The 25015-nt window shown below is 44.7% G+C and overlaps 3 protein-coding genes across 11 annotated transcripts; 1 reads left to right on the top strand and 2 right to left on the bottom strand.

Moving 5' to 3' along the window:
- Positions 1–577: 577 nt before the first annotated feature.
- On the bottom strand, positions 578–3530 carry fpgt (fucose-1-phosphate guanylyltransferase). Its single transcript, XM_077004388.1, has 4 exons — positions 3216–3530; positions 2853–3020; positions 2646–2738; positions 578–2385 (listed from the first exon to the last, which is right to left on the bottom strand). Exons 1-4 carry the CDS (start codon positions 3289–3291, stop codon positions 1007–1009), a joined length of 1716 nt encoding a protein of 571 aa, XP_076860503.1. The 5' UTR covers positions 3292–3530; the 3' UTR covers positions 578–1006.
- Positions 3531–3723: 193 nt separating this feature from the next.
- On the top strand, positions 3724–8013 carry lrriq3 (leucine-rich repeats and IQ motif containing 3). Of its 9 annotated transcripts, none has more exons than XM_077004382.1 (9): positions 3724–3737; positions 3957–4231; positions 4501–4824; positions 4914–5044; positions 5191–5338; positions 6354–6431; positions 6561–6678; positions 6777–7461; positions 7569–8008. In XM_077004382.1, exons 2-9 carry the CDS (start codon positions 3968–3970, stop codon positions 7678–7680), a joined length of 1860 nt encoding a protein of 619 aa, XP_076860497.1. In that variant the 5' UTR covers positions 3724–3737; positions 3957–3967; the 3' UTR covers positions 7681–8008. The 9 variants fall into 9 exon arrangements, with proteins under 9 accessions (XP_076860497.1, XP_076860494.1, XP_076860492.1 ...); XM_077004379.1 differs by having other exon boundaries at positions 3725–3737; positions 3931–4231; XM_077004377.1 differs by lacking the exon at positions 3724–3737 and adding an exon at positions 3744–3813 and having other exon boundaries at positions 7569–8007.
- A 2841-nt stretch (positions 8014–10854) lies between these two features.
- Positions 10855–24981, bottom strand: acot11b (acyl-CoA thioesterase 11b). Its single transcript, XM_077004387.1, has 16 exons — positions 24844–24981; positions 22276–22470; positions 20886–20955; positions 20720–20780; positions 20432–20533; positions 19488–19623; positions 18746–18899; positions 16065–16184; positions 14771–14909; positions 14425–14480; positions 13959–14025; positions 13591–13674; positions 13304–13437; positions 12953–13084; positions 12544–12670; positions 10855–11204 (listed from the first exon to the last, which is right to left on the bottom strand). The coding sequence occupies exons 2-16, from the start codon at positions 22463–22465 to the stop codon at positions 11019–11021; spliced, it is 1758 nt and encodes a 585-aa protein (XP_076860502.1). The 5' UTR covers positions 22466–22470; positions 24844–24981; the 3' UTR covers positions 10855–11018.
- Between the last annotated feature and the right edge of the window lie 34 nt (positions 24982–25015).

The following is a 25015-nucleotide window of genomic DNA, read 5'->3' as shown; positions in this document are numbered from 1 at the left end:
ACAGCTGAGCCCCTGCAAGCCTGTGTGTGTGTGCGCGAGTGTGTGTGTGTGTGTGTGTGTGCGTGCGTGTGGGTGTGCAGGGGTCTGTGTTCCAGTGAGCTGATGCCACTGAATCTCTGCCTCTCTTCAAACAACAGGTGTACTGACTGAAAGGGCCACGGTATTATCCTGCAACACACTGAATTGGGCTCCTCTTGCGTTGTGATCTCCAAATACAAAATGAACAGGAATCTGTCACAGGGTCTGGAGTGGTGTGTTTGTTCAGCCACCACGTTCAGTAAATGCACTTTCCCCTGTTTTTCTAAATGTATACAACTAAACATGATTACAGGACAGAAATAACCTTTGGAATTGATATTTGTTATTTTAGGAGTCACTGTTGTGAAGCACAGGGTCAGCTGGGTAAATGTCCCAACCAATAACATGGTCACCTTTAACATGGGTACTGTTACTTAACCAGATGTGGTTTACTTAACCTGCCACTGCGTCTTATCCAGATGTGGCTATTTTTCTGTTGTTTCCTGTCTTTTTTTTTTTGGTGAAACATCAAAGTAATCATTACACTTTTAATCAGAATCCTTCCTTTTTAATAAATATTTTAAATTGTAATATAAAACAATATCTATATTATATTATCTATTTGTATTTGTGTATATCTATTTATACATCCATTTAATTCTATTTTCATTTATTTCACCAAAATGATTCCCAAATTTTATAATAAAAACTACATTCATAAAAACAATTCTATACATTTCATAAGTTCCATACTGTTGTACATTAACAATATCAAATACCCTTGATCTATGTTTGCTTCAGCTGTGTCATCTTTTAAATCATCACCCCTGAGCACAGTTCACATTTCTTTTCTCTTCTTGACTTCAGCACAGCACGTGAAGATGAAGCACTCTGGTGTTATCAGGCCACAGGAAGGTAAAGCCCGGAGTTTGATCTGGATGTGGAACTGGGAGTCAGGTTGGTTCATGTTGCTGTTGGAGGCGAGGGTTCACCTAACCTGGAGAATCTCCTCATGAAGCGCTTTTCTGAACTCCAACATCTGCTCCAAGTCCTTGTTCTGCAGGATCTCCTGCAGCGAGAGCAGTCTGCTGTGTTTTGGCAAAGTTATCTTCCCTTTTCCAAGTGTTGCCCATGTCATCTCCAATGTCTTCGCACACGAGCCCTTCAGATCCTCACAGACAGGGAAGAGGCAACAGTTCCACAGGTTACACACAGTGCCGTCCCCAGAGAACCTCACGTCCTCAGCACACAGACCCCAGCAAGTTACACAGTCCTCCAGAGCAACTCCAAACAGCTCTAACCCTTTCATATCTGCAGGACTGGACACACTCTTCTTCAGGTCATCCCGAATGCCAAACGCCACAGTTACAAAGCCCGTCCTGCCACCCAGCCTAACGCTCAGGGAGTGTATGAAGGTCTCTCTGGGCACGGAGAGCCCTGCCTCCACCCAGCAGCTGCTGACAATGGCCTGTGGGCCCACCGTGACCTCAGGCTCCAGTTTGCTGTACTCCACCACACTGCCACCCGAGACAGATGCACTGCAGTGAAGGATGCTATGTAGAACACAGCACTGAGCTGCTTTCTCAGATGTCTCCAGCTGACAAACACTGAAAGCAACAGGGAGGAGGCCAAGTTCTCCTCTGAGACAGGGGTCAACGGTGAAGTGGAACAGGTATTCATCTGTGGTGCCCAGGTGGTAGAACTTAGACTCATTGAGAAGGATGACATTGAGTGGGGTCCCTCTGAGACACTGGAAGATCTTCTGTCTGATCTCCACGAGGTTGGTCTCCTTCTTGGTGACATTGGCTGTGTTGCTAGTGTATTCCACTGTGGCCCCTGGCCCAAGGGCCTGGAGGAAGTCCCCATAAGCATCTATTTCACACGTGAGAGGCCTGATGTCTTTAAACAGGTTCAACAGTATCACTACAGTGCCATAATCAACATAGTAAGCACTGTCAGTATAGACAATGTCCCTATCCACATTTCTACAAACTGCCCCACTTTTGTGCATTCTTTGGACACTTGGTTTATGCAAATACTGGAAACAGGCTCTATATTCCATGTCACATGGTCCAGAATCCCTGTCTGGCTCTAGAACAAACACTCCATGCGTAGTCCCGATGGAGAGCGGAGAGGGGTGGGCCAGAGCTGTGAAGCCCGGCCTGTCCAACACGACACTCTGGCTGCAGCTGTACAGCTCAATGTCATCTGCACAGGTGACCATCACGCCCGGCTTCATGTGGTGCGGCAAGTCCACGTACATGGACATCTTCAGCTCCAGCATCTGATACAGAGGTTCTCCCATGGGAAGCGCTGTGAAGATCTTCCCAAGAGCGCTGGCGTTGGGCAAGCGTTGACTTAGCCCTCCTGGACGAAGAGTCAGTGTAGGGTTAATGTTGTTATTTTATCTTATTATTTTATCTTATCTTAACTGACTGACAGTCACATTTGAGGGGATGAAGGTGAGTTTTCCAAAGATAGACTAAAATCAGTCTAAACCAATTTTTTTTTACGTCAAGCTAAAAAAGGTAAAGATCAGTTTCAGAAATACATCAGTGACAATCCATTAGTTTATGGTAAACGGATGTCAGTGATAAATAGAAGAATAACATTCAAGAGAACAGTACCAGCATGTATCAGAATGATTTTAAATTTGGATAGAGTTTCTCCGTACTGATCCCTCAGGAGCTGCAGCGCGTGCAAAGTTGATCCTCCATTACCTGGAAGAAGAACACAGGAAATATCACGTTACTTATTTTTGTATGCTGTAGGATACGTGCTGTTACAAAAGCAGCATGTGCCGATTCAAAAGCGTCACGTGCTGTGGTACTCGCCAATCTTGTGTCCCGGGGGATCAGCGACCACGTGGTACTTCATGCCCAGGGGTATTTCTCTCCTACTGCACTTCTGTCGGATCTGCAGCTCGTAGGCGTCTCTCTGCGCCTCATCCAAAGCAGTAATCACCACAAGGTCCCAGAACTCTCCCGGCTGCACCTCTGAGCCTGCAAGACACCAAACGTCCAGATAAGCAGCGGCACGGGGAGTGGGGCCGTGATAGTAACGTCCCTCCGCATAAAGATCCCAACATCTTTAATATCTTTAGTTCCACTTGACTCCATTAATGCTGACATCCTGGACCATGGTCACTACTGTACACGTATGCGCTATGGACGTGTAGCCTCAGTGGTGATCGTTACCTCTTATTTTGTTGAACGTTTCCAGTTTCTTTCTGGTTGCTTTCTCCAGATGTATATTTTTAACTTGTTCAGTCATTGTGGATATTTATCTAACCTAGCAGACAAGGGCTACCGGAATAATTTGAAGAAGTGACAGCGGACTTAAATGGACACACAATAAATCAATTTAAGAAAACAAATCAACGTCTGTAGTTCGTTTTGATTGAAAAAGTGTTTACTTGATATGCTATTTAGGACAGAATAAGGCCAAGGTAAAACTAGCACAGTCAACTACAACATGTCTTACATCCGTATTTACACCGGCACTTCCGCGTTCCTGGTCACATGACAACGCGCGCACTCTTATTTACTTATTTACTTCGTGTTATTGTTTTCATTTGTTTTTTGTTTTTTTTGCAGTGGCGCGGTGAGTCTTTTGATAATGAAATTATTAAATTGGCGTACTGTAAAAACTTAAAAAATGATCCGAAACCTCGTTTTCAAACTTCTGTTGTCATGGCAACTTTATCGTTACCGTTGCAGGTAAGGCGACATGGTTGGCGCTGTTGAAATAGGTTTATTTCTTGGTTTTACTGGGTACTGACAATAACCTATTTGCGTGAGTAGAACATCTTCCAATCACAGAGAAGCATATTGTAATTGATATTTATAATGTAAAGTAATTGTAATTTAATGTAATTATAATGTAATCGTAATTCTGGCTTACAAACGCCAGCAGTTCACTGGTAACGTGGCCAATAGGAAACCCTGTGATGGAGGCTGTGAGGACCTACCTGTTAAACTGCTCCGAGTCTTTGATCCTGCAACACGGACACAGCACATCGGCAGGAGAGCAACCCACCCACATACAGGAGGTCGCACTAGTCACTCTGAGCAGCTTGTTGCTAAAAACACTGGACTATATTGGACACTGCAAAGCCCTGAGAATTTGCGTCCTGGCTGACAATGTTCTGAGCAGGATAGATCCTCTGGTAGAGTGTGTGCACCTAGTGAAGCTGGATCTCAGAGGGAATCAGGTTGTCCAGGGTTTATATATTCTGCATCTATGTATGTGTTTGCATTCTCTACAGCAGGACAAACAGTGGAGTAGTTGTAGGTTCAAGGGTTCAAGGTTTGTTTGTTTGTCACACACATAGTTATACACCAGTACAACATGCAGTGAAATGCTTGTTCACGACTGTCTTCACACAAAGATCCATAAGGGAAGTAAGGAATAGAAATAAGAAATAAAAAATAGTCATAAGTGTGAACTCAGGTACTATTTTCCCTTTGCTTTCATCTTCAGATCTCACATCTTCCTAGCTCCTCGTTCTGGAGAAATCTCAAAGATCTGCAGTTGCTCATTCTGCATGACAACAACATGGTGATGAAGAAAGACGTGTCTGGCCTGTCAGGCTGTCCGAATCTGTTTGCCTTAACGTTGTATGACACCCCACTCAGTCTGCAGGTCGGTTATAGACACTGTGTCATTAACACCATTTGGTCACTCAAAGCCCTCGATAAACATGTCATCTCAGATGAGGAAATCGTTGAAAACTGGCACCTCCCCTCAAAATTCAAAGCAAAAGGTCCTCAATTTGGTGTAAATCTATATCCACAAATACAAGCGGTTAGTATGAAAACTAATATTTGTTGATTATAATTCCCATTCACACATCCAGAGATCTAGGTGATGATGTTATGTCTTCTCACTCTTAGGATTCATATGACAATGAAATTAAGGTTGTTCATGGAATAATTGCAGAAATAAATCGAATCCAAGCTGTCTATTCTCCTGTTTTGATTATCCAAAAATGGATTCGAGGCCATCTTGCAAGGAGACATCTTGGGTAAACAATAGACATAGTGTACTGTCAATGCATGTGCTCACAGACAGACACACACACGTGGAGAGAGAAAATATAGGGTATATTAGGCAGATTTACTACAAAACCTCTCAAGCTGAGCACAGTCAATGAATGGCTTCTGTATTTAGATTTTCTGGCAGACTGTGTGGAAGTGTGTGTCCTTGGAGAGGGTTAGCGAGGACGTCCCCCTCAGCCAGAACCCAGGTGTCCCCTCCCTCTCCTGGAACCGGCAGAGGACACCGGACCAGGCAGCATTGGGCTGCTCGGCTCCAGAAGGTAGTAATGATCTAATGCTTCTAGTATCAGTATCATTACAGTTCAGTTTTGGAGTCACTTTTCTCCCATTCTATCAGTTCCGTGAGCCCAGAGAATGGAGTGGAGAGTGAGACCAGTCATCTCAGGACCCCAGTATGAGTTTAGACTACATGTTTTAGGTCATATTGTACACACAGACAGCATTGCTACTTTCTGTTGGTCAGTTTGTGTCTGATTTTTCTCCTATGCACGATGCTCTTGGCCTGTTCCATTACATATATGGTACTGCTTGACAATATCATTACATAGAATTATACAATGATATGTACTGTAGATCTCCTGGTTATATGTGTGTATGCCATGATTTATTGCCTTTCTTATTCCTATATTCCATCACAGGCTTTTAAACCCTGATTTATATAAGCTCTAATGTGTATTAAACTGTCACCTCTAACATACAGTGTGTTTAGTTGTTCTGCAAGACACAATTATAGTATTGTATTGTTATTATATGAAAGCACTGTCACTTCCTCCTGCACTCTGGTCTGAGAGTTTCTGCCATGCTGTGTGCACAGTAGCTGTGCACCATTAATGTAAATGTGCCATATTTGTCAATTGTGTTTTTCACCCCAATCAAAATTTGTTCTCCACATTTACCCATCGGTGCAGTGATAACACAATACACACTAGTGATCACTAGGGGGCTGTGGTGCACACACACACACACACACACACTAGTGATCACTAGGGGGCTGTGGTGCACACATGCCCAGAGTGAGCGGTGGGCAGCTCTAGCCCGGCACCCGGGGAGCAGTTGTGGTTATGTGCCTTGCTCAAGGGAACCTCAGTCATGGCCTCAGGTCACAAGACCGGTTCCCCAACCACCAGACCATGACTGTGTCTGCTGTGCTGTGTGTGCAGTAGCTGTGTGTGCAGTACTATTATCACCTGTTTCTCTCTCTCTGCCTTCTGATGAACAGCAGTCTGACATTTCATTGGGAAATGACATAAGGTGGATTTGTTTGTCATCCTACAGGGGCAGAAAGAGGACGATTTAACTTTTAAAAAACTACATGTGAACTTGAGCAAACTCATGCAAGAGGACTGCAAGGAGGTTAGAATGCATGCACATGCACTTGTTAATATATTTGAATACACGTCAATATATTTGAATATATGTTAATAGATTTGAATGTATGTTAATATATTTGAGTAGAGCTGGCTGCTGTCTGTCATATTCCAGATCCAGCAAGATGTGATCAGTGCCAGATCATTGGACAGCACCAAACTCCAAAATCTCACTGTGCCCTGCAACACTCCCCAGCGGAGCGCCACCATAAAGCCAAGTGGGGGTGGGCACAGTGCGTTTTGTCTGATACTTACGTCTGATACAGCAGAAGAAGCATCAGATATCAGATTTCAGATATCAGCTTTGTTTTACAGTACTGCTGTTTTTTAGATGTAGATGTTGCTGATCTCCACCCGATGGACACGGAGTCCTTCCGCCTGTTTGGTCTCAAGGCAACGATGCACTTGTCCGAGCCCTTTGCTGACATACTGATGTCTCGCAAAGCTGACGGGCAGGACATCCGGGAAGCCATCGGACGTTTCCACAAGCAGAAAGGCCATCCACCTTCTATCCAACAGCCCCGCCCTCCAAAGCCCCGCCCTCCCACCATCACGGTGGAGGAGCGCCTCATTGGCCGGTGCTACGAGCGGCCCAGCCTCCGCCTGTTCCAGGAGGTTGAGAGGGCGTATGGGGCGAGGAAAAAGGCGGAGGACTTCAGGGCGCGGGCGGAGCGTGTGGCACAGGTGCGAGAGCTCCGCACTGACGCTCACCGTCACCGTGACGACTTCAGAGAGGCCCGCAGGAAGGAGGCGCATGAGCAGCGTGAGCAGGAGCGGGCGGAGGTGGAGCAAACGATGCTCCGTCACAGAGCCCGGCGGGAGCAGGAGGTGCAGCTCGTCCGTCAGAACTACGTCAGCTTCTGCGAGAGGAAGCGGACGAGGCAGGCGGAGCGAGAGAAGGTGGAGAGCTTCGCCCGCCAGCACATGATGCTGGACGCGGCCGTCGTGAGGCAGTGCACCCGACACACCCGCATGCACCTTCTGTGTGAGAAGAGGCAGCGTCTCCTGGCCAACAGGTACATCACCACCACCTGGACAACAGCTACGGCACCATACCCACCTCCTCCCATTATTACTGTTATCAATGTAATAGCTGTTACTATATTTGTTTTTTATCCTGTAGGATAAAGCATCCCGGGACAGCGTCTGTGGTGTCTCATCTAGCTACACACAGTTTGCTGCTCCCTGATCCAGCACTCCTAGGTCCTAAAGCTCCTAAAGAGTGCTGTGTGTGAACTCCGGCCTGCCCAGAGCACTCAGCCAGGCTCCGTCATCTCTCACACACTCATCTCATTTGTGTGGTCCACCTTAAATATTTAAATCAGCTGGTTAACTGAATTGCACTGGCTAAATAAAGCTGTTTGAGAAGCCCCTTAAATAGCACAGAGGTCAGTAAGATACACAGTACAAACCTAGATCCAAATATTTTTGATGCTTTATTGTGATTAAATAAAGGATGACACGCTTCCTTAATGTTTCAAATATAAATAACTGGCATTCATTTTAATTGTTTTTCATAAATGAATAAATCATATAAACTCTACATCATATCTAGTATTTTCTTTAGTTACAACATCCATATTCATTTATCTATTTGGCAGTCAATGAAAAAAATATATCAAGAGGTAGAAAACTATCTAACAGCAGCAAAACCAAAACATCTACTGCTAGTGTGTGTGCGTCTGGAACAGACCTGTGGACAGATCACAGTATAGTTTTGAAATTACTAACACTGGAAAAGGTTTCACACACCTTCACACACACTCTGTATATGTGTGTATATATATATATATATATATATATATATATATATATATACACACACACACACTCACCGGCCACTTTATTAGACTCCTTTTGCCTTCAGAACTGCCTTAAACCATCGTGGCAGATTCAACAAGGTACTGGAAACATTCCTCAGAGAGTCTGGTCCATATTGATATGATAGCATCACGCAGTTGCTGCAGATTTGTCAGCTGCACATCCATGATGTGAATCTCCCGTTCCACCACATCCCAAAGGTGCTCTATTGGATTGAGATCTGGTGATTGCGGAGGCCATTCGAGTACAGTGAATTCATTGTTGTGTTCAAGAAACCAGTGTGAGATGATTCACACTTTATGACATGGCGCGTTATCCTGCCAGCCATCAGAAGTTGGGTACAGTGTGGTCATAAAGGGATGGACATGGTCAGCAACAATACTCAGGTTGGCTGTGGTGTTGACACGATGCTCAATTGGTACTAATGGACCCAAATGTGCCAAGAAAATATCCCCCACACTATTGCACCACCACCACCAGCCTGAACCGTTGATACAAGGCAGGATGGATCCATGCTTTTATGTTGACGCCAAATTCTCACCCTACCATCCAAATGTTACAGCAAAAATCGAGACTCATCAGACCAGGCAAAGTTTTTCTCCAATTTTGGTGAGCCTGTGCGAATTGTAGCCTCAGTTTCCTGTTGTAATGGTAAAACAGTTGTTTAAAGCTGCAATTAAAGCTGCAAATATGACACGGCTCCTACACCTGTTCTTAGCTGACAGGAGTGGCACCCAGTGTGGTCTTCTGGGTGCTGCTGTAGCCCATCCGCCTCAAGGTTCGACGTGTTGTGTGTTCAGAGATGCTCTTTTGCATGCCTTGGTTGTAACGACTGGTTATTTGAGTTACTGTTGCTGTTATTTCAGATTTAATCAATCTGGCCATTCTCCTCTGACCTCTGGCATCAACAAGGCATTTGCGCCCACAGAACTGCCACTCACTGGATATTTTCTCTTTTTTGGGCCATTCTCTGTAAACCCTAGAGATGGTTGTGCGTGAAAATCCAAGTAGATCAGCAGTTTCTGAAATACTCAGACCAGCCCGTCTGGCACCAACAACCATGCCATGTTCAAAGTCACTTAAATCACCTTTCTCCCCCATTCTGATGCTCGGTTTGAACTGCAGCAGATCATCTTGGCCATGTCTACGTGACTAAATGTATTGAGTTGCTGCCATGTGATTGGATGATTCGACATTTGCATTAATGAGCAGTTGGACAGGTGTACCTAATAAAGTGGCTGGTGAGTGTATTTACAACTGCCAAAATTCCTTTTTTTTTTTAAAGCAATGATTGATACCATACTGATCAGAGTAGCATTATTAATGATCATATGTGCAAATGTGCTAAACCCCTTCAGTCCGTGCTAAACCCCTTCAGACTGTGCTAAACCCCTTCAGACTGTGCTAAACCCCTTGAGCCTGTGCTAAATCCCTTCAGTCTGTGCTAAACCCCTTCAGTCGGTGTTAAAGCCCTTCAGTCTGTGCTACACCCCTTCAGTCTGTGCTAAATCCCTTCAGTCTGTGCTAAAGGGGCAGTCATGGCCTGGCGGTTAGGGAACTGGACTTGTGACCGGAGGGTCGTGGGTTCGATTCCCAGACAGGCCATGACTGAGGTGTCCTTGAGCAAGGCACCTAACCCCAACTGCTCCCCGGGCGCCGGGCTAGGGCTGCCCACCGCTCTGGGCACGTGTGATCCACAGCCCCCTAGTAATCACTAGTGTGTGTGTGTGTTCTGACTGCACAGATGGGTTAAAAGCGGAGGACAAATTTCGTTTGGGGTGTAAAAATCACAATTGACAAAATATGGCACATTTCACATTTCTTTAAATCCCTTCAGTCTGTGCTAAACCCATTGAGCCTGTGCTAAATCCCTTCAGTCTGTGTTAAATCCATTCAGTCTGTGCTAAACCCCTTCAGTCTGTGCTAAACACTTTGTGCCTGTGCTAAACCCATTGAGCCTGTGCTAAATCCCTTCAGTCTGTGTTAAATCCCTTCACTCTGTACTAAACCCCTTCAGTCTGTGCTAAACCCCTTCACAGTAATTCTGAAACCTTGGGAAGAAGCACTTCCTGACTGAAGTCTCCCACCGACACGGGCTTGTGTAGTCAGGCCCTGTATACACCTGCGTCACATCTCCATGACGACATGACAGCGTGTCGCTCTGCGGTCTTAAGGGTCCACAGCATCGCACTTTAGTATCACCCTGACATGACCCAGCCTGACTCAGACCAGTACCGGTTTGTGCTGGAAATGAAGACGTGGACACCTTTGTTCTCCAGCACCACCCAACAACACCACCACCCTCTGCTGCCCACGTACAGTCACCAGAAGGAGGATTTTCAGTCCCCATTTTCAGTGTAGTTTTTGTCCAGAAGGTGGCACTGTGACCAAGACACAATGAGAGCCCTGGGACACACACTGCATGGCCACGTTGAGGCCAGACGGTAAGTTAGTACCAATAAAGAATTGCGTGATTATCAATATACATAAACACAACCTCAGAGCACAAACACTGGTCAAAAACTGGTCAAACACTGGTCAAACACTGGTGTCTCTTTCAGCGGTTCATGACTCAATAGGGCAGTTAGGACCTGGTGCTCATGTGAGTCCTTTTACTCATACGGTTTGTACATTCAGTTTCAAGGGCACGTGATAATCTTTTATAAAAAATAAGCTCCTTTTCAGCATCTGGACAAAACACCACTAAGTAGTTTCATCCATTATGGAAGACCCATGAAAAAACGTTTTTCCCTTAAAGTGGTTTCCCCGAGGTGTGTCCCGCCGGGGCTCCCGCCAACCCTGACACCACACTGTCTTCATTCTCCTCCAGGAAGGAGCTGCAGGAGGCAAACGCTGAGTAGGACCTGGAGGAGAGCCCAGCAATGTCAGTGGAGATGTACGGCAGGACGCCAGGGCTGGCCTGGTTAAAATAGGAAAGCTGACATACATACACACACACACACACACACACACACACACACACACACACACACACACACACACACACACACACATAAATAAATAAAGAAGGCTTGTGAACCTCAACGTACATTGCCAGTGAGTAGTCTATGTGTCTGTGTGACACACCTGTAACCTCTGTAACGTAACTGACACACCTGTAACCTCTGTAATGTAACTGACACACCTGTAACCTCTGTAACGTAACTGACACACCTGTAACCTCTGTAATGTAACCAACACACCTGTAACCTCTGTAATGTAACCAACACACCTGTAACATAACTGACACACCTGTAGCCTCTGTAACGTAACTGACATACCTGTAATCTCTGTAATGTAACCAACACACATGTAACCTCTGTAACATAACCGACACACCTGTAACCACTGTAATGTAACCAACACACCTGTAACCTCTGTAACGTAACCAACACACCTGTAACCTCTGTAACGTAACTGACACACCCGTAACCTCCATAACATAACACACCTGTAACCTTTGTAACATAACCAATACACTTGTAACCCCTGTAATATAACCGACACACCCGTAACCTCCGTAACATAAAGGACACACCTATAACCTATGTAACATAACCAATACACCTGTAACACCTGTAACATAAGACACACCCGTAACCTCTGTAACATAACTGACACACCTGTAACCTCTGTAACGTAACTGACACACCTGTAACCTCTGTAATGTAACCGACACACCTGTAACCTCTGTAATGTAACCAACACACCTGTAACCTCTGTAACTTAACTGACACACCCGTAACCTCCTTAACATAACACACCTGTAACCTCTGTAACATAACACACCGGTATCCTCTGTAACATAAAGGACACACCTGTAGCCTCTGTAACATAAGTGACACACCTGTAACCTCTAAAAAACCATTAAACCTGGCATGTTCAAACCTGGTACATTTGCATTAGTCTACATTAGTCTACAGAAACTACATGTCTGACATGCTGTGTAAGTGTTCAGTATCCCATGGTCTGAGGTACTGTGTGCGTGTTGGGTAGTCCATGGTCTGAGGTGCTGTGTGAGTGTTGGGTAGTCCATGGTCTGAGGTGCTGTGTGAATGTTGGGTAGTCCATGGTCTGAGGTGCTGTGTGAGTGCTGGGTAGTCCTTGGTCTGAGGTACTGTGTGAGTGTTTGGTAGGCCATGGTCTGAGGTACTGTGTGAGTGTTTGGTAGGCCATGGTCTGAGGTGCAGTAAGAGCATTGGGTAGGCCATGGTCTGAGGTGCGGTGTGAGTGTTCAGTATCCCATAGTCTGAGGTGCTGTGTGAGGGTTTGGTCACCTTGGTGAGGGCGCAGTCTTCCTCCTCTATGCTAAAGCCTGCACAAAGCACCTCTCCCCTGTTGTAGTCCGCAGTGGGAGGATATGCAGGCATAATTACAGAGCGAAGAGCAATCCAGTAAGGGTCCCTGTGAGGGACAAAAAGGACTTTGAGAAAAGTAACAATTGTTTATATTTTGTTAGATAATTATGGAATTTCCTGTTTTTTGTCAAAGTCTGCAAAAAGATAAAGGCCATATCCCTAATGGATCAATTAGAAGATTAGGATATAGATAAATTGTAAAATTGACATATCTCTTGTAAAAACAACATGACTCGTTTGTTGTTTTGTTTTCATAAAAAAATGTAGAACACAGGATCCTACCGTGATACAAACCTACAATCTTTATATTGGTTGCTGAAACACTTACCCAGAATCACAAGGGCGCCTCCTAGAGGCCAGGAGGATAAAGTCTTGCACCTTGCCCCCTTTGCTAATGGAAGGGGTAACCACCCGGTAAATGGTGTCATCTTCATCTACATAGCTGACTATCTCACACTCTCTGCAACATTATTCATTAGTATCAACACCAAGAAGAAACACATTACACTGTTTATCTTTATATTATGCAAAACAGAAATGAGATACTGTGTAACAAACAGCAATGAACAGTAAAAAAATTTAATTTAAACCCCATACCAAATATATTACAGATTCTAACAATGTATTATTCAGTCCCTGTTTTTTTTGGTACCAGTCTGGTTTCTCTAACAGGACGTACTTGTAATGTGGGTCCCACTCCAGTCTGCATCTGAGGTCCGACAGAAGCAGAAACACCTTCTCTGCTGCCACAGAAACACGAGTCTCCACCTTGAAGCACAGGGTGTGGTTTTCCTCTAGAGTGTACAGACTGACCTGGGAACAGGAGATCGCTACTACAACTCAACATCCTTTGGCACTTTGGTTGTTCCTAATACTCTAAAATGTACTCCAAGATGTGGTGTGAAGTGATCAGAGTGTAGAGAGACCACACTGTCTGAGTGTGAAGTGATCTGTACACGGTCTGACCTTCTTCTTCTCGGAGGTGAGGACCCAGTTATTACGGGCTGCAAGCATCTTCAGCGCAGACACATTATTGTAGCTGAGATACATCTGGTGGACAGATGTTTTCATTCAACCACAACCATGTCAATATCCTGTGGTATCAGCACCATAGTTCACAAACTTGTAACACTCACTAAGAGTTAGAGATCAGGTGCATTATTTATTACTGTTCTAATGCCTTTTTGTGTTCATTAACATGCTTAATTAATTCAATCAGTTCACAGTGGAGGTCAGCGTAGCTGGAAATGCTATCCTAGAGGCCCAATATATCACAGCAGGTGTTCACGGGGCACATGGGGTTTGGCTTTGTGATGACGTGTAAGAGCACACACCTGATTGGTGGAGTCCCATGGCACTGATAGAGGAACCTCACTCTGCTTACAAGAGATGATGTACTTCCTGTAACAGGACAGTCACATGACTGTTGAGGGTTGAGTGGGATTTGCATACATCTGCTGCCACTTGAATGTTCAGAGTTCATTGGCATTAAGACAGAACACGATGGAAAGTTTGACATCACTGTCAGGGTGCCTGTTCGGCTGTGAGAGGAGTTCTCTAAATACACTGCAGGAGCTCTGGTTATAGAGCCACACCATCATGAACTAGAATGCAAGCTCTATGCTTTACTTTGCAAGATCTGTGTTTATCTGCAAAACCTCTTCAGTGTTAGCGGCCTGAGTGTGCTGTCTCTAAATCAGTCAAATTCTGCCTATATATCGGTTTGTGGTTTCACTTATGTTTCCTGTGTGGTTTCATGTATGTCATTTTTTTCTTTTTTTTGCATTAGTCTTTTTTTACCTGTCTAAACGTATTTTTCTCCTGGCGATGGCCTCCTGAAACCGTCTCTTACCATCCTGTAGACACCAAAAAACTGATTCTGGATCAGTACATACAGGCCCAGATGACAAAGCCTCAATTAACTCAAATGTAGTATTAAACATTTTTTAAGGTATTTTAAATGTAATCATCAATTCTCAAACAGTTTCTAATGTCATTCATTAATGACAGTTATCATCAGCGTTCCTCCTGAGGAGAAGAGCTGACCCTCCTGAAGCAGCTGGACGCAGTGCTTCCATGGCGAGGTCAAGAGGTGAGGGGTCAGAGTTCGTTCGAGCCGTTTCACAAACTGTGCTGGGGTTCTCACCATTGGCTCTGGTTGTATCTGTGGTAACATACGTGGCTCTTTGTTGTGGTCTAGGACCTCAAAGGTCATGAATGCGCTGTTGATGTGTCGTAGTGCTTCTCCACCCTGATAGGCCTCCGCACACACCCCCACCTCCATACTGTGGAGTTAACACACACATATATATATATATATATATATATATATATATATATATACACACACATATACACACACACCCCCACCTCCATACTGTGGAGTTAACACACATATACACACACACACCCCCACCTCCATACTGTGGAGTTAACACACATATACACACCAACTAAACACACATACACCCCCACCTCCATACTGTGGAGTTAACACACATATACATATATATATATATATATATATATATATATATATATATATATATATATATATATATATATATATATATATATATATATATATATATATATATATGTGTATATATGTATATATATATATATGTATATATGTATATATATATGTATATATGTGTATATATGTATATATATATATACATATACACACAAACACCCACCTCCATACTGTGGAGTTAACACACATATACACACCAACTAAACACACATACACACACACACCCCCACCTCCATACTGTGGAGTTAACACACATATACACACCAACTAAACACACATACACACACACACCCCCACCTCCATACTGTGGAGTTAACACACATATACACACCAACTAAACACACATATACACACACACACCCCCACCTCCATACTGTGGAGTTAACACACATATACACACCAACTAAACACACATATACACACACACTCCCACCTCCATACTGTGGAGTTAACACACATATACACACACACACCCCCGCCTCCATACTGTGGAGTTAACACACATATACACACCAACTAAACACACATATACACACACACACCCACCTCCATACTGTGGAGTTAACAAACATATATATATACACATACACACACATACCCCCACCTCCATACTGTGGAGTTAACACACATATACACACCAACTAAACACACATATACACACACACACCCCCACCTCCATACTGTGGAGTTAACACACATATACACACCAACTAAACACACATACACACACACACACCCCCACCTCCATACTGTGGAGTTAACACATATATACAAACACACACACACACACCCCCACCTCCATACTGTGGAGTTAACACACATATAAACACCAATTAAACACACATACACACACACCTCCATATTGTAGTGCAACACATAACCAAACACACTGCTGGTGTCTTACCTTTTCTTGAATGTGTTGTTGACGATGGCCTTCAGTACCAGTCGGTCTCCTATATGCGAAGGGCCCCGGAAGTGAAACATGTCTATGGTACGTAGGGTTGGGTGAGCATTGCAGAGACGACTGGAACAGAGAACAGCAGAAGAATGCTGGGAAAATCACTGTGGACACACTACAGACGCACACCACTTTACTGTCCTGCTGCCACACTACAGACTCACACCACTTTACTGTCCTGCTGCCACAGTACAGACTCACATCACTTTATTGTCCTGCTGCCACACTACAAACTCACACCACTTTACTGTCCTGCTGACACACTACAAACTCACACCACTTTACTGTCCTGCTGCCACACTACAGACAAACTCACACCACTTTACTGTCCTGCTGACACACTACAGACTCACACCACTTTACTGTCCTGCTGCCACACTACAAACTCACACCACTTTACTGTCCTGCTGCCACACTACAGACAAACTCACACCACTTTACTATCCTGCTGCCACACTACAGACAAACTCACACCACTTTACTGTCCTGCTGACACACTACAGACTCACACCACTTTACTGTCCTGCTGCCACACTACAGACACACACCACTTTACTGTCCTGCTGCCACACTACGGACTCACACCACTTTACTGTCCTGCTGCAACACTACAGACTCACACCACTTTACTGTCCTGCTGACACATTACAGACTCACACCCTTTACTGTCCTGCTGCCACACTACAGACAAACTCACACCTGACACACTAAAGCTCACACCACTTTACTGTCCTGCTGACACATTACAGACTCACACCCTTTACTGTCCTGCTGCCACACTACAAACTCACACCACTTTACTGTCCTGCTGCCACACTACAGACTCACACCACTTTACTGTCCTGCTGACACACTACAGACAAACTCACACCACTTTACTGTTCTGCTGCCACAGTACAGACTCACACCACTTTACTGTCCTGCTGTCACAGTACAGACTCACACCACTTTACTGTCCTGCTGCCACATTACAAACTCACACTACTTTACTGTCCTGCTGACACACTACAGACAAACTCACACCACTTTACTGTCCTGCTGACACACTACAGACTCACACCACTTTACTGTCCTGCTGACACATTACAAACTAACACCCTTTACTGTCCTGCTGCCACACTACAAACTCACACTACTTTACTGTCCTGCTGCCACACTACAGACAAACTCACACCTGACACACTAAAACTCACACCACTTTACTGTCCTGCTGACACACTATAGACTCACACTACTTAACTACATCTGTGGACAGGATGTTAGGATGTCTTTAGCCTAAGATAGCAAGATATTCTCCTATAGCTACCTATATTTTCATTTACATAATTTACATACAAATGTATTTACATAATTCTAATAATTCTCTTCAGTAAATAATTGTATGTCACACTGTTCTAAATGCTTACTAGCTATTTTCAGTCTCATTTTGCTTCCTTATATGTTAACTAAGCTCACATTGTTTTGTTTTTTTAGGTAAGGTCACATTGTTAGGGTTGTGTAGGTAAGGTCACATTGGAAGGGTTGTTTAGGTAAGGTCACATTGCTAGGGTTGTGTAGGTAAGGTCACATTGGAAGGGTTGTTTAGGTAAGGTCACATTGTTAGGGTTGTTTAGGTAAGGTCACATTGTTAGGGTTGTTTAGGTAAGGTCACATTGCTTGGGTTGTTTAGGAAAGGTGACATTGGTAGGGTTATGTAGGTAAGGTTACATTGTTAGGGTTGTTTAGGTAAGGTCACGTTGGTAGGTGTCACGTTGCGGTCCCCGACCCCTCCCTTTTGGGCGTGTGTTTACGTCGTCTGCGTCTACTCGTCTGCATCTGTGGATCTCCGTGGTTGCGGGTGCGTCTTGTGATAATCCGTCTCACCTGTGGCTCGTCTTGTCATCACGTGGGGTTTATGTGTTTTGTCTATTTAATGTGCGTTCACGCAGTGTCCTGTGCTCGTCGTTGTTGGAGTCTTCATGTTTATACGTTTAAGTGCCGTAGTTAAACTGTGTGTCTGAAATAAACGTGCGTCTGTGCCAGCCGGAGTGGATTCGTGCCTCATCCATCCAGGCGCACTCACCGTCACAGTAGGGTTATGTAGGTAAGGTCACATTGTTAGGGTTGTTTAGGTAAGGTCACATTTGTAGGGTTGTTTAGGTAAGGTCACATTGTTAGGGTTGTTTAGGTAAGGTCACATTGTTAGGGTTGTTTAGGTAAGGTCACATTTGTAGGGTTATGTAGGTAAGGTCACATTTGTAGGGTTGTGTAGGTAAGGTCACATTGTTAGGGTTATGTAGGTAAGGTCACATTGTTAGGGTTATGTAGGTAAGGTCACATTTGTAGGGTTATGTAGGTAAGGTCACATTGTTAGGGTTGTTTAGGTAAGGTCACATTGTTAGGGTTGTTTAGGTAAGGTCACATTTGTAGGGTTGTTTAGGTAAGGTCACATTGTTAGGGTTGTGTAGATAAGGTCAAATTGTTAGGGTTGTTTAGGTAAGGTCACATTGTTAGGGTTGTGTAGGTAAGGTCACATTGTTAGGGTTGTGTAGGTAAGGTCACATTGTTAGGGTTGTTTAGGTGAGGTCACATTGTTAGGGTTGTTTAGGTAAGGTCACATTGTTAAGGCAGATTCAGGGGAAACTCACCTGGCTGAAATGGTGGCCACGTTCTCCATCCAGGCCATGATCTGGCCTCCAAACGTGCTCACCTGATGGTTGGTGTGAGGTGGCAGGACGAGCTCCACACTCTCCACACGTGTGTGCTCCGCCACCACACCGTCTGTGTGCTGCATGCACTCATCTGCCGCCCCAGAAACACACACGGCAACACGATGCCGCTGTAATGCAGCAATACAGAAACGTGCGTGGCAACCAACACCTGCGCATGTTGAATGGGTGGGGTCTGATGCTCAACACTTCAGTTAGCTTTTCTTCATTCGCCATTGAGACGGTAGCGTGAATGGCCCATAATTATACTGATTTATAGAAATGTTTGCAGAACTATCTGGGATAGATATGAAATAAACAGGATGAGATCAGCTGGGTGCTGAAGAGGAGGTGGGTCATGGTTCTGTAAGGAGCACACTCGGCAGAGAGTGATAAACAAACACACCTGGGGCTTACAGCTCTCACGAGATGGGCTGTGACTGATCATACCTGTCTTACAGGAGCTGCTGCAATTGGGCAGCTCTGCTTACATACAAATAATCATTTCCAGTGACCTATATCATTACTGTATAATAGTCAGAAAATGTGTAAATGAATTGTGTATTGTGGGATCTACACTAAGGCTGCATTACTTGAGTACTGTCTGATCTCTTCAGGAAGACTCGTTGTCTCAGACAAGTCTCAGAAGACTCGTTGCTGAGCAGGTGATGTCTGATCTCACCTTGCTGAGAGGACCAGTTTGTGAGCAGGTCCTTTATGGTCTCTGCATGGATCAATCTCATTCTCCTGCGCTCAGCTGCCAGGCTGTATTCTATCTGCTCTGCCTGCGTGTGAGGAATCACCTGCTTCAACTGCACCTATGTATGTAAACACACACACACGCACACGCACACACACACACACACACACACACACACACACACACACACACACACACACACACACATAGAGTAAAACCACTACCACCTCTGTTATGGAGTTTTCATTTGGCCCAGGTAAACACTAAAGGTCTTTCAGTGGTGAAGTTCATTAAGCACTTTACAGGTGACCAGAGGTCATGATCTACATTAGCTGGTGTTAAAACAGGCTGAAGATGTAAATCTCTGCACATCTGGGAGGTGCTTGTGCTTTACAATACACCACCTGATAGGCTGGCATGTCTGTGAGGTCACTCCTGCTAGTAACATTTCTGTGAGGTCATTACTGCTCATAACATTTCTGTGAGGTCACTCCTGCTAGTAACATTTCTGTGAGGTCATTACTGCTCGTAACATGTCTGTGAGTTCATTACTGCTCATAAAATTTCTGTGAGGTAATTCCTGCTCGTAACATTTCTGTGAGGTCATTCATGCTCGTAACATTTCTGTGAGTTCATTACTGCTCGTAACATGTCTGTGAGGTCATTACTGCTCGTAACATTTCTGTGAGGTCATTACTGCTCGTAACATGTCTGTGAGGTCATTACTGCTTGTAACCTGTCTGTGAGGTCATTACTGCTTGTAACATTTCTGTGAGGTCATTACTGCTCGTAACATGTCTGTGAGGTCATTACCGCTCGTAACATGTCTGTGAGGTCATTACTGCTCGTAACATGTCTGTGAGGTCATTACTGCTCGTAACATTTCTGTGAGGTCATTACTGCCCGTAACACGAGGTGCACTGTACCTTTCCCATCTCACTGCGTCGAGCTACAAAGGTAGCGAAGGCATGACACACACTCCACTTCCTGTTACTGTAGAGGTCCTCACAAGTCACGACAATGCCCACCTGAGAACAACGGCGCACACACACACACACACACACACACACACACACTTTTACATTCTAAAGAAATAAATTATATGGACAATGAGATGTGATTCCAGATCAGAACAACTGAAATTAAAGAGGTAACTGGCTGTGTACTGGGCACAGTGGTTTGATGTAACGCTGCAGTGGGGAAGTGTTCTAGACCTCCATGCTGGATGTGAAGGCTCGGTTCACTTTGGCTTTGATACAGACGACCTGTCCAACCCTGTGGTAAGAGACACATACAGCGTCTGTGCGTTCTGCTGGTATTTTCAGTGCATCGTAGGAAACGACTGATATGTTCGTGAGGAGCTGCGTGTATGTGCGTTACCCTATGGTCTGCTCGAAGTGAATGTCATCCACGGACGCAGTGACACAGGAACATCCAGCATGTCTTTCAGCTGTGAGGCAGAGAACACACACACACACACACACACACACACACACACACACACACTCACACACACACACACACACACACACACACACACACACACACACACACACACACACACACACACACACACACACACACTTACTCTTAAAGAAATCCACTGCAGGCTTACACTCACATCTGCATGGTCTGAACTTCGAAGCTGAGATTCACATTGGCATTCAGAAGGAAGAATTGTGTGGATGGTCACATCCACGCATTAGTGCAGAGTAGCACACTCCCCAAAGCCACAAATCAGGCACGTCAACCCCCTCCTTATAAACCGCCAGAGAAGCACCGCTGTTATAAATAACACAACACAAATCTGCCAGGAGCATGACCTTCTGGTGGAGGGGTTTAGACCCACACTCAGTGGAGGGGTTTAGACCCACACTCAGTGGAGGGGTTTAGACCCACACTCAGTAGAGGGGTTTAGACCCACACTCAGTAGAGGGGTTTAGACCCACACTCAGTAGAGGGGTTTAGAACCACACTCAGTGGAGGGGTTTAGACCCACACTCAGTGGAGGGGTTTAGACCCACACTCAGTAGAGGGGTTTAGAACCACACTCAGTGGAGGGGTTTAGAACCACACTCAGTGGAGGGGTTTAGAACCACACTCAGTAGAGGGGTTTAGAACCACACTCAGTGGAGGGGTTTAGACCCACACTCAGTAGAGGGGTTTAGACCCACACTCAGTGGAGGGGTTTAGAACCACACTCAGTAGAGGGGTTTAGAACCACACTCAGTAGAGGGGTTTAGACCCACACTCAGTGGAGGGGTTTAGAACCACACTCAGTAGAGGGGTTTAGAACCACACTCAGTGGAGGGGTTTAGACCCACACTCAGTAGAGGGGTTTAGACCCACACTCAGTGGAGGGGTTTAGAACCACACTCAGTAGAGGGGTTTAGAACCACACTCAGTAGAGGGGTTTAGACCCACACTCAGTGGAGGGGTTTAGAACCACACTCAGTAGAGGGGTTTAGACCCACACTCAGTAGAGGGGTTTAGAACCACACTCAGTAGAGGGGTTTAGACCCACACTCAGTGAAGGGGTTTAGACCCACACTCAGTGGAGGGGTTCACACACATAGATGTGTCTTCTGTTAACTACACAGTCATTTTCACTCATATGATGTCTCTCTCATTCCTAAATAAAGTTTCATAAAAATAAAAAAAACATTAATGGTGTTTTGATGGTGAAAATAATTGTGCCCAAGTGCATGTGATCCTGTCGTCCCCCCCCCCCCCCCCCCCCCCCCCCCCCCCCCCCCCCCCACACACACACCTGAGAGGCAGGCGGTAGAGTCCATCCACTTTAGCAGCTGGCCAACACTGAGCTCCCCACAGTGGTTGGAGTGGCAGGGCATAACGATCTGGCTCATCTTCACCTCTGTAGGGTTTCTGTACACCTCACCACTGTCCAGGATCAGCTGTGGCCCCGCCCACCCCACCACAGCTCCACCCTCTCCAGACATCACCTCTGCAAGAGGGCATCACAATATGGAGGACAGATCACAGGCCTCTGTGTTCAGTGACAGGAAAACCCTCTCACAACCCTTGTAGGCTCTCAGATTCATTGTTCAGTTTAAAGGACTTTCAACTCAAATGTCCCATTATAAAGAATGAGAATAGCTCAAAGGTATAGAGGTACATTATAATTCAAAAGCACATGAGCTATATGTGTTGAAAGCACAACCCTCTGCCTAATTCCTGTATAGTTAAGTCATGACATTTCAGTACTATGTAAGTTAATAAAATATTTAAATTGAGTTGTGGTTTCAACCTTAGTTTTGGAAGAAATACAGTGTGAGCTATTTGCTTAAAGCACAGTAATATTCCAGGATAATCACTTCGAGCAGGGATTCAGTGATAAAATACTACCCGAAGATGTGTCATAGAACTATGAGGCAGTACTGTGTTGGGGACTGTGTTGGGTACTGTGCTGGGGACTGTGCTGGGTACTGTGTTGGGGACTGTGTTGGGGACTGTGTTGGGGACTGTGCTGGGTACTGTGTTGGGGACTGTGTTGGGGACTGTGTTGGGGACTGTGCTGGGGACTGTGTTGGGGACTGTGTTGGGGACTGTGTTGGGGACTGTGCTGGGGACTGTGCTGGGTACTGTGTTGGGGACTGTGTTGGGGACTGTGTTGGGGACTGTGCTGGGTACTGTGTTGGGGACTGTGTTGGGGACTGTGTTGGGGACTGTGCTGGGGACTGTGTTGGGGACTGTGTTGGGGACTGTGCTGGGGACTGTGCTGGGGACTGTGCTGGGGACTGTGTTGGGGACTGTGTTGGGGACTCCACAATTAATAATACACAATACATGATCCACTCAACATGAATCTTCAGGAGATTCTTTCGGGGAAATACAGAGTTCACTGGGGCACTACAGGTCCTCTGGGGCACTACAGGTTCGCTGGTAACGTACATGTCTGGTTCTTCACAGTTATGATGTCACAGAAAGCTCAAAGGACTTTACAGACTAGAAATACATAATTGTATCTGTAACTTTAAATATGAAGAGCTGAGTTAACAGCACAGATTCATTCATTTCACTCGGTTCATTTCACTGGGTCCATTTAACTGGGTCCATTTAACTGTGTTTATTATTTCACTGTGTTTATTTTACTGGTTCCATTTCACTGTGTCCATTTCACTGTGTCCATTTCACTGGGTTTATTTCAATCAAGCTGATTTTTTACTGTTATATATAATCTTGTTATATTTTCCCTGCAGTGTTCAAAATTTAACTTTACAACTTTAAGCTCTCTTAGCATGTGAGAGTTTAGGGTATTTGTAAAGGCTAAAGATCCTTTTAAATTTCATGACACGTTATTCCAGGACTCAGCTCCCAGGGCCTGACGTCACAGAGTGGGTCCATCCCTAATTTTCATTACAAAACAAACAAACTTTAAATGTGGAAACAAATACTGCACTCTACATGAAGGCTTTCTCTTAAAAGTAATAATGCAATATCCACCTGAAAATGTGAAACATAAAAAATAACTGTATATAAAAAATGGTATATAATATATAAATATATGTATATATAAATACATATAAATATATGCTCTTTGCTAAACTTCACTTACAACCATTACTATGTTCTCCCTGACAGTCTTCAAACCATCAACGTGGCCTTTTCATTTGAATACTGTATATCATATGATACAAAATAGACAACTTTGTATTCCAATTGACCAAAATGAGCATTCAGTAAACGTTTTAAGTGAAAATAAAGGGGAAATGTAAGGGAAGATGGTGCAATTGGCCAGTTTACAAGAGATGAAGATATAGCCTGGAAAACCTATGTTCTGTTAGTGTTTTGGTAGTTTTGCTCGCGCATGAGTCACTCTGCTGCGTGGCTCTGAGCGCCCAAACTGTGCGCGTGACCTAACCAGCAGAAGGTGCGCGCGCGGAACCGCGGATGATCTCGTGTTGGTCCTGTTGTTAAACATGCTGATCCACTGAATAGGTCACGATAACACTGTTATTAAAGCTACTGTATAAGTCACGATAACACTGTTATTAAAGCTACTGGAGATGTAAGCGACCCTAATACTAGTTTCCTAGCCGAGAGTGATAGCCAAGCGAGTTTCTGACACTCCAAAATCAATAAACCGAACTTTAAACATATCACATACGCCAAAACATTTGATCAGCAATTTACAAATGTAAAATACAATTTACAAATTACAAATGCAAAATAAGAAACATTTACACATGTTTTTGTAACTGTGAGTAAGCCTATAACACAAAAAGTGTTTGTTAGTCACTGTGACTGTTGCTTAGTGCGCACAGCCTACAGTCCTGAACATTTAAAGGTCCTGCTGAGAACACTGAAACACACTCACGCGTCCTGAAGACAATCCGCGCTAGTGCACGTATTTATTAAATCTATGGAGTCAAATAATTTGCCTCCCAAAAATCGTCCAGCCAGGTCACCATGCGCGCGAGGTCGTAAGCACGCGCCCAGCCTGCATGAAGAGGACGAGATTTGGAGAACCGCCCAGAACCTTATTAAGG

This window comes from Brachyhypopomus gauderio, chromosome 4 (genome assembly GCF_052324685.1).
Source record: "Brachyhypopomus gauderio isolate BG-103 chromosome 4, BGAUD_0.2, whole genome shotgun sequence".
In the NCBI taxonomy this organism is placed as follows: domain Eukaryota; kingdom Metazoa; phylum Chordata; class Actinopteri; order Gymnotiformes; family Hypopomidae; genus Brachyhypopomus; species Brachyhypopomus gauderio.
Note: the sequence above shows the minus strand (reverse complement) of the source record. Positions and strands in the feature narration are given on the sequence as shown.

Coding starts and splice junctions, on each gene's coding strand:
- fpgt (XM_077004388.1), bottom strand. CDS start 3,291: ATGACTGAACAAGTTAAAAATATACATCTGGAGAAAGCAACCAGAAAG. Junction 3,021..3,215: donor AACGTTCAACAAAATAAGAG/GTAACGATCACC, acceptor GGTGTCTTGCAG/GCTCAGAGGTGCAGCCGGGA. Junction 2,739..2,852: donor TCCCCCGGGACACAAGATTG/GCGAGTACCACA, acceptor TTCTTCTTCCAG/GTAATGGAGGATCAACTTTG.
- acot11b (XM_077004387.1), bottom strand. CDS start 22,465: ATGTCTGGAGAGGGTGGAGCTGTGGTGGGGTGGGCGGGGCCACAGCTG. Junction 13,675..13,958: donor CATGGGACTCCACCAATCAG/GTGTGTGCTCTT, acceptor TCTGTCCACCAG/ATGTATCTCAGCTACAATAA. Junction 11,205..12,543: donor AAGACTGCGCCCTCACCAAG/GTGACCAAACCC, acceptor TATGTATGTCAG/CTTTCCTATTTTAACCAGGC.
- lrriq3 (XM_077004382.1), top strand. CDS start 3,968: ATGGAGGCTGTGAGGACCTACCTGTTAAACTGCTCCGAGTCTTTGATC. Junction 4,232..4,500: donor TGGATCTCAGAGGGAATCAG/GTTGTCCAGGGT, acceptor TTTCATCTTCAG/ATCTCACATCTTCCTAGCTC. Junction 6,432..6,560: donor TGCAAGAGGACTGCAAGGAG/GTTAGAATGCAT, acceptor GTCATATTCCAG/ATCCAGCAAGATGTGATCAG.